This window comes from Oryzias latipes, chromosome 1 (assembly GCF_053564925.1).
Source record: "Oryzias latipes strain Hd-rR chromosome 1, Olatipes_Hd-rR_3.1".
NCBI classification, from domain to species: domain Eukaryota; kingdom Metazoa; phylum Chordata; class Actinopteri; order Beloniformes; family Adrianichthyidae; genus Oryzias; species Oryzias latipes.
In genome coordinates this window covers 41,668,168-41,676,880 of record NC_136237.1, presented here as the reverse complement: position 1 = coordinate 41,676,880, position 8,713 = coordinate 41,668,168, and the positions used below count along the sequence as shown (strand labels likewise).

The 8,713-nt window shown below is 39.2% G+C and overlaps 1 protein-coding gene, 1 long non-coding RNA gene and 1 pseudogene across 3 annotated transcripts; all 3 read left to right on the top strand.

Moving 5' to 3' along the window:
- The first annotated feature begins 857 nt into the window (after positions 1 to 857).
- On the top strand, positions 858 to 1,631 carry LOC101161030 (histone H1 pseudogene; annotated as a pseudogene). Its single transcript, XR_013656256.1, has one exon. The product of XR_013656256.1 is annotated as a histone H1 pseudogene (transcript).
- An 802-nt stretch (positions 1,632 to 2,433) lies between these two features.
- LOC101162022 (histone H4) lies at positions 2,434 to 2,887 on the top strand. Its single transcript, XM_004065495.5, has one exon. It carries the CDS (start codon positions 2,481 to 2,483, stop codon positions 2,790 to 2,792), a length of 312 nt encoding a protein of 103 aa, XP_004065543.1. The 5' UTR covers positions 2,434 to 2,480; the 3' UTR covers positions 2,793 to 2,887.
- Positions 2,888 to 5,241: 2,354 nt separating this feature from the next.
- Positions 5,242 to 5,690, top strand: LOC144992383 (uncharacterized). Its single transcript, XR_013656276.1, has 2 exons — positions 5,242 to 5,378; positions 5,484 to 5,690. It is a non-coding gene; the product is annotated as an uncharacterized LOC144992383 (long non-coding RNA).
- The last annotated feature ends 3,023 nt before the right edge of the window (positions 5,691 to 8,713 follow it).

Below are 8,713 nucleotides of genomic sequence, written 5' to 3'. Positions count from 1 at the left end.
TGAATACTATTATGACATAATATAACAGAAGTCTCAACACACAGCTAAAACAAGTTCAGTTGCAAATCATTCATATTTCTGGCAAAAATTCTCTTTAAATAAAAAAAACTGTTTTATTTCCACTTTTTTGGGGGGAGTTTTGTAAAACCACTGAAGATTTTATAATACTTAAAAATATTGGATTTACCTTGAATTTCTAGAAGCTGCATGAGGATCTGGATTCTCCATGAGCAGCAGGACTTTAGTTTGACAATTTCTTCATATCTGAACTCTAAGACTTTCTTTTGCTAAAATGTGAACGAAAATCTTCTCTGAGGCAATAAAAGATAAAACCAATACAAATAAATTCCGTTTGACATGATTTCATAAGAGCTCATGAATTCCTGCAGCCAGCTGCCATGTTGGTGTGTTTGTTGTCGCATATTAGATTAGATTTTAAACAATACAACAATTGACAGAATTATGTCGTTAATCTGAACATTAAAGATAACATGTTGGTCGATTATAGACATCATTTTCACAAAGTTTAAATGTATTTAAAAGCATTTAAGGAGACAGAATATTCGCTAAAGTCGCTCAGCAGCGCTCAGCTTTCAGAGGTTTGGGTGACTTTTGAAGGCTCTATTAGGAAACTGGCGGTAGATTCAGAGCTGGACATGAGCTGAAACTGAAGAGACTCTTGTCCGCTGTGGACTGCTTCATCTGGAGTTTTTGGTGTTGCTCCAAAACAGATTATCTACTCTTTTATCTCGAGGAAGAAAACACAAGTTCCGCCATTCCGCCTGCACGCGCCTGCGAGCCGCCTTTGCTTGAGTCTCCACGGTTCTCATGGTGTGTTTAAATACAGCGTCAGCGCTCAGACTTCTTCAAACTCAGTCAGGATCGTTGAGCAGCGACAGACCAGACAGTAATATAAACATGGCAGAAGTAGCTCCAGCTCCCGCCGCCGCTCCGGCCAAAGCCGCCAAGAAGAAGACTTCCAAGCCGAAGAAGGCCGGTCCCAGCGTCAGCGAGCTGATCGTCAAAACGGTGGCCGCTTCCAAGGAGCGCAGCGGCGTGTCTGCCGCCGCCCTGAAGAAGGCTCTGGCGGCCGGAGGCTACGATGTGGACAAGAACAAAGCCCGCGTCAACACCGCCATCAAGAGCCTGCTGACCAAGGGGACTCTGGTCCACACCAAGGGCACCGGCGCTGCCGGCTCCTTCAAGATGAGCAAGACGACCGAAAGCACGAAGCCTGCAGCTAAGAAAGCCGCTCCTAAAGCCAAGAAGCCCGCCGCCAAGAAACCCGCAGCGGCTAAGAAGCCCAAGGCAGCAGCCAAGAAGCCCGCAGCTGCTAAGAAGTCTCCCAAGAAGGTGAAGAAGCCCGCAGCAGCGCCCAAGAAAGCAGCCAAGAGCCCCAAGAAGGCCACCAAGAGCCCCAAAAAGAGCCCCAAGAAGGCGGTTAAGAAAGCCCCCGCAGCCAAGAAAGCTCCCGCTAAGAAGGCAGCCAAGCCCAAAGTCAAGAAGACAGCAGCCAAGAAGAAGTGAAGAAACATCCTCAGAATTCTGTAGAAACAAAGGCTCTTCTAAGAGCCACCACTTCTCCTGTCAGCAGCTCATTCCTCTGGTTTTAGAAACAACGGAACACAAATCAACATCACTTTATTAACATATGAACAAACCAGTGCAAATTATGAGATTAGGTTGACAACTAATATGAAGGAGCATAATCACAAAATTAAAGAAAACAAAAGGAATATTAACTTATATGTTCAGCAGTCGTTAAAAAAAATAATCTACAACTAATGTATAAATGTGGAGTATTTCATCATCAGAACACAAATACAAAATTACATCAAATTATAAATAGCCAAAGGGTTATCAGTCGTTACAAGAATTTAGTTAGAAAGTCTTTGTGAAAAGTTACATTTGGTTTGAAGAAAATGACAAACTCAAGCTACAAAGGAATACTGTGGAACTGGCAGATATGATTAAAATGACACTTTAATAGAGCATGCAATCTATTTCAATCAGGATATATTTTAATTAGAATTTAGAGAGGTTACTGTTCGCAACTGCAAAAAACAATGTTCAAGAAGATGTTCTTTACAGTTATTCAAAGCTCCAAATAATCAGAAGAGGGCAAAGGTTAAATTAATTTTATTACTAAAATTAATTGTGAATTGTTGGCTTTTTATGATATTTAACATTTTAAAGTTTTTTTTAAGAGGATGTTAAACTGTTTTATATTATTGTGCAGCAGAGCTCCAAATTACTCTCGATAGAGTTCAGTTTGTCTGTTTGATGTTGTCACATTTTCTTGTTGTTGACCACCAGGAGGCGAACAAGTACCGAAAATCGGAACCTGGGTGAATGAGACAAAATAATACGTAGAAGAAGAAGTTACACATTTGTCTTCTAACAGGTCCTCAGAAGAAATATATATTTCGGAGAACATAGACTTGAGTTACACTGGCAACTTAGCTCCGAATAATTGAACAATGAGTGGAAGAGGAAAAGGCGGGAAAGGACTCGGTAAAGGTGGCGCTAAGCGTCACCGTAAAGTCCTCCGTGATAACATCCAGGGAATCACCAAACCAGCGATCCGCCGCCTGGCTCGTCGTGGTGGAGTGAAGCGTATCTCCGGTTTGATTTACGAGGAGACCCGCGGTGTGTTGAAGGTTTTCCTGGAGAACGTGATCCGTGATGCCGTCACCTACACCGAGCACGCCAAGAGGAAGACCGTGACCGCCATGGATGTGGTGTACGCTCTGAAGAGACAGGGACGCACTCTGTACGGATTCGGAGGTTAAATCACTGATCCGCTGGCTGCAGACAACAAAAGGCCCTTTTAAGGGCCGCCAACTTTTCTCTAGAGCAGAGGATCTACGTTTATGTCATTTGTCTTCCCTGGCAGTGTTGCCAGACTGGGCGGTTTTGGTTCAAATTTTGCGGGTAAAAAATGGCTTTGGGCGGGTGTGCATAATTTGGGCGATTTTAGGGTTTGGTCGGCGGTTTTTTTCCACTTATGAATATATAATAGACTACGTTAGGCTGGGTGGGTGAAGTCTTATGTTCTGAAGCTCCGTGAACGCACCAGGCAGAGACGCTTAATGGGTTCTGTCATCTAACCTGTTGTTGGGGGTTTGCCGCCCCGCCCCTCTTAGAAGTTGCGTTGTTTAAAGCCAACACCGCGGTCGCGTGTGGGCGGAGCTACGAGCAACGTTATGGTCTGATCGCTGCATGTCTGTGTGTATCGATGCACGGTAGAAACGGAGAATGTGGAGAGATCAGGTTTAATATTTTGTAGAGTTCTACTTGGTAATGTTTCCATGTTCATGGAAAGTTGAGTTCATGAGATCGTCCCAGAAAGTCTCTGCTTCAACTCCCGCAGGGAAAGCTGCGTGTGAACCTGACGCCCGTGTTTCCATCTCTGACAGAGTTTGAAGCCAAAGTCCCTCCCCCGCCCCTCTACCTGCTTTTCCTCTCTACCTGTTCATATCCTCTGCAGCTTTTTTCCCCCGCCCTCCTCCAGTGTGTCCAACACAGAGAGCGCAAAATACGGTCATCATAGCAGCAGTTCAATACTGTACTCCTTTTAATAGTCTGAATTATTTTTGATTTTGAGAAATGTTTTATTTTGAAAAATCACCGCATCGGGTACTTAATCAGTCCAGTAGGGGAAAAATCTACAAAAGCTGTATATTGTTGTTTCTCCCAATCATAGATATGATTGTGCTTTTAGACTGGACAGGTAGCTGTGAAAAAGCCAATCGAGTACTATCCCCCTTCTACACCTGTGATTTGTGAATGTGTAATTCATTTGACTTGATCTTATAATCCCCCCCCCCCCCCCCCCCCCCGGTTGGGCGGGTTTTTGCGGGGCCTGGCGGTTTTCAGATGACTTTTGGACTGGAAAACTGACTTATCTGGCAACACTGTCCCTGAGTTCAAAAATAGAGACGTAAAATGATTATAGTATATGAAAGTTTGTTTGTCATAAACAAAATAACTTAAAATATAGTGCAATAAATATAGTGTAAACATAGTGCTGCAGCATCATTACAGCCAACTCTTATTTCATTTGATCAATGCTTATTGGGAGCTAAATGAGCCTCCAATTTACTACAGCCCAGATAATTTTCCTTTCCCCAAACTACAATCGTGATTACAACTCACATTTTCCAAATGTGGAATATAAATTAATAAACCAGATCCACCAGAATATACTCTAAGCAGTCTATAAATTACAATTCAGATAATCATGAACAATTAAAAACATGACCCTTTTTGGCCTTAACTTTATTTTACTTTTATGTATTTTAATTTTCTTTCCCTGTAGACCTTGTCCTATAGCCATTTACCAACATGTTCCAGAGTTTCATCTTCATTACAGAAAGTCATTGGACACATTTTTGTTTTCACAAACCTGCACTATGGCTGAATTTGCTGGGTGAGAAAAGCCAAACAGTGTCCGATGTTTTCTGGAATTATTTTAGTTATTCTTTTTTTTTTTCCTTTAAAAGAGTATTTAGTTTACTTGGCCTTTTTTTGCCAACTTTTTGGATATGTTCATTGCACAGTTTTAAACCGCGACAAATTTGCGATTGTAAATTTGGCCAAAAGTAAATTCCCTTTCCTGTCACGATCTGCAGTTCTCACAAAACCATTGCTACAATCTCAGTCCAAAATGAAAACGTATTTTATTTTTCTATTCAGTCAATGATGCAGGATAAAGGGAGACTCATATTGAACATACACACTCTTGCAATGTTATGCAAATTTTACTTTAATTTGAAAAAAAACTTATGTGATTACATTTTTTTACAGTACAAAATGCATGGCACACGCTTGAGTAGATATTTATTTTGGATTTTTTTTGGTAGTTTTTGAACCAACACTCAGTTTTTGAATGCTGACAGTGTTGGAGGATCTCTGGAGTAATGCTAGGAGGAAAGATCAATTTATGTAGCCCAATATCATGACTGATCGGTCCGTTAGTGTCATACAAGTAATTGTAGTGTAATGAACATGAATGGACCATTGTATTCTTTCTAAACAAACCTCCAGATATGAGATCATTCAAAAACTTTTGAATTATATTTTGAACTAACATCTTTGATTTCAGTTTTCTGGTGAACATGCTGAGGTTTTCTTTGAGAGTAGTCAGAATAAATTGGATCAGGCATGGAGACAGAGGAACAGCATTTCTCAGTCTGATAAGTCATTTTTTCAACCTCCCCAAATCCTGCACCTGTATGTCAACAACCCCGTTCATGTGTCTTTAGGTTTTCAGAGTTTTCATTTGTCTTTCCAGATTCATGGATATGACCAGCAGCAAAAAAAAAACACATTTGCTGTATTGTTGTTTTTTTTATCCCCGCCTTTCTTTGGATCAGGTAAAGAACTATTTAGTAACTATTTGGACTGAAGTTTACATTCATGCGTCTTTTAATAACTTTGTCAATTTTTGACTGTCAAACGCCGCCCGCGACAACAAGAAGACCAGGATCATCCCCCGTCACCTGCAGCTGGCTGTCCGCAACGACGAGGAGCTCAACAAGCTGCTGGGCAGAGTCACCATCGCTCAGGGCGGCGTGCTGCCCAACATCCAGGCGGTTCTGCTGCCCAAGAATACAGAGAAGCCCGCCAAGACCAAGTAGATCCTTAATGATCCACCAACAACACAACGGCTCTTTTAAGAGCCACACACTTACAACCAAGAGCACTGCTTCTCTAAACTTAGTCTCTACCTTCTTATTCCAAGATGGGCCAAGAGGAAACACTGTAAGAAACAACATCAGAATATGAATAATAAAAAGCGAACAATAGTGATAATGAAATAAAATAAGACATAACAATAAAAATAAATGAAATTATTAAAACATAACTTTAAATATCATGAATATAGTAACACTAGAAAGTGTAGTATATTAAAAACATAAGTACACAGCAAAAACTGGAGAAACATTAACTGCAGAAAATAGATGAATTAATGAATAAATAATGAGTTAAAGAGTTAAACAATTACAAAAGTCACATTAAAGCCAGATTAAGTTGAGCAGGTACATTTGTTAAAATAGTCTTAAAGCAAAGTAAAAGTTTATAATGATTTAACATTTTATGGTGCAGAAAACTTTCATTACTTTTTGAAGTTCGTATAATAATTCTTTTTTTTGTTTTTATTTTGCTGAAAGTCTCATATATGTGCATGCCACATACACATTTATTGTGAGTTGTCAGTTTCACATATTTCCCAGGATGCATCACTGTATTGTTCTCAAATGTTATGCTTGTGTGTCAAAGTTTATAGAATAAAAAACTGTTTTCTGCAGTAAATGAAGATTTTCTTCAGATCTTCTGACTCCTCTTCCTCTGCAGAGTTGATGAATAAAAGGCAATTCTGTGCAAACTTGATCTTTTGTCTAAAATGAGTTTTAACATCCAACAGTCTGTTGGTTCCTTTTTCTTCTTAAGAAAATTCAAGAACATTTTATTCTGTCACTTCAGTTGCTATATTGACACCTCTGTTTCCGTTCATGCATGCTAATGGTGGAAAGAGGAAGAGTAACTTCTGCAAACTCCTCCTCTCCATTTACAGGATGGAAAGCAGCACTCTTTCTCTGAAACTCTTTCTGCAGCTCATGAACTCTGAAGAAAGGAACCCAGAGAGAGGAGACGCCATGAGTCTGACTGCAGCACTGAGAGGATTTGTTGTTGTTCTTTGCTGGTTTGCAGGTAAAAATCTAACAACCTTAATGCTGCTGAGACCTAAAGAAACCTGGAAGCAGATATGGATGGATGGATGGATGGATGGAGGGATGGATGCTGCAACTTTCTTCCTGATCTTCTGTTTTGGGAGTTTTTCTCTCCACTGTCATCTTTTGTATTCTCACTACACTCGCTAAATGCTTCATTTTAATCTGTTACTTATGTTTTTTTTTTTTCTTTTACCAAAATACACTTTGAATTATGTTGGAATAATTGGACTTTTAAAACTAAGTGTCTTTTGAGGAGAACCTCGAGTCAAATGTGGTTGTGAAATGAAGCTTTAAGCAGAAACTAAACTAATTTAGAATTCATTTAAAGTTTAACAAAAAATACAAAACGATCAATTCTTTCCATTATAACCAAATGTTCATTCATCCTAAAGTTGGTGATTTTCTCCTCAGAACTCACATTCTGACTCTGACTGATGAGCTTGAGACTAAAATGCTTCAATAAACAGTTTTTATAAGCAGAGAAGAAACCAGATCAACGATTCCGTCTAAAACCAGTCAGACATTCACGTTCAGACGCTGCACTTCTTCCACAGACAGGATCTCTTGTACTCTGAGATATTATGGGATGCATCTTACTCCTGAAGTTTGTGAGTTCACTTTGCAAAACAAAAACTAAAATAATCGACAGAAACAGAAGGATCTTTATTTCTGTCTATTATTGTCTGTGAAAGATTTCAGTAACTTTTGATAAAATACATTAAAAAGTTGATTTATTTTTAAAACAAAGTGATTTTATGAACAAATATATTAAAAGAGATTTGATTAAAGTATATGGGAGAAAAGAATACTTTTTTCCTTTCATTCTGTTATTAAGCTGTAATCAAAAACCATCATTTTAAATTCTTTTTTATATGTAAAACATAAAAACCTTCAAAGACAGAGAGAAAAGAGGAGTTTTTCAGAGCAGTGGGGATCTTCTGATGCTCTGTTCAGTTGGTTGACAGCAAACCTCTGACTTTCATCTGATCGCAGGTCAACACGAAGTACGTTTTACAATCCTCATGCATGGTCACACAATCATGAAGATACAACAGTCACCATCAAATTGTTTACTGCAATTCGTGGACAAAAGTATACCTTTGAACAACAAATGTTAATGTGGACATAAAAACTACAATCACACAAATTAGTAAACGTTTTCTTACTTGTAGGATATAGGAGGCCAACTCAAAGACAACCTCACTGTCTACTTCAATTAGCTCCTGCAAAAGAAAAGACAATGACATTCATGAGTAACACCTCCTTTTCTTGTCTGAAAGTGCTGAAGTGAAATACAAACTGTGCTGAAATGTGGATTTAAAATGTTCCTGCCTCTAAAAACGTTTACTTTATCATTGAAAATATGCTGTTTGTTTCCAGCATGCACACTAATGATAAAAGATAATAAGTTTGTGTAAACTATAGTATACGTGTCTATATCATAATTTTGATTCTCACTCAATATTTCATTTTTTATTCGAGTTGACACAAAAGCACGAGCTTTGTTTACATTTTGACATTTGTGCAGTGGTGTTGTGTGTGTGTGTGTGTATTTTTGTTGCGTTACACAATTGTTGTGTCATTTTGTGCTTTGGGCGACTTTTGACCTCCTTTTTTGGCGTTTTGACACATTTTTTTGACGTTTTGAACTTTTTTGAGTGTTCGACCCTCGTAGCAATTACAATATGATCCTTGCAGTCTGTGACTGCTGCGGGCCATAATTAAAGCTGCAAACGGTGTTGTATGGCCCGCAGACACAACCTGCCTTCCATGCCCAACTCTATGCACCACCGCCGCCCTCACCGCCCTCACCCCCCTAACCGCCCACCTTTGATCAAGGCAAGTCAAAACTGCATTTGCTAATTATGCTAACCATGTCAATTATGCTAATGTGGCTAAAAGTGTTACAATTGCGATCAGCATCATCAACTCAGAATAACACATTACTCTAAAATGGCGAGATTGCAGATTTT

Coding starts and splice junctions, on each gene's coding strand:
- LOC101162022 (XM_004065495.5), top strand. CDS start 2,481: ATGAGTGGAAGAGGAAAAGGCGGGAAAGGACTCGGTAAAGGTGGCGCT.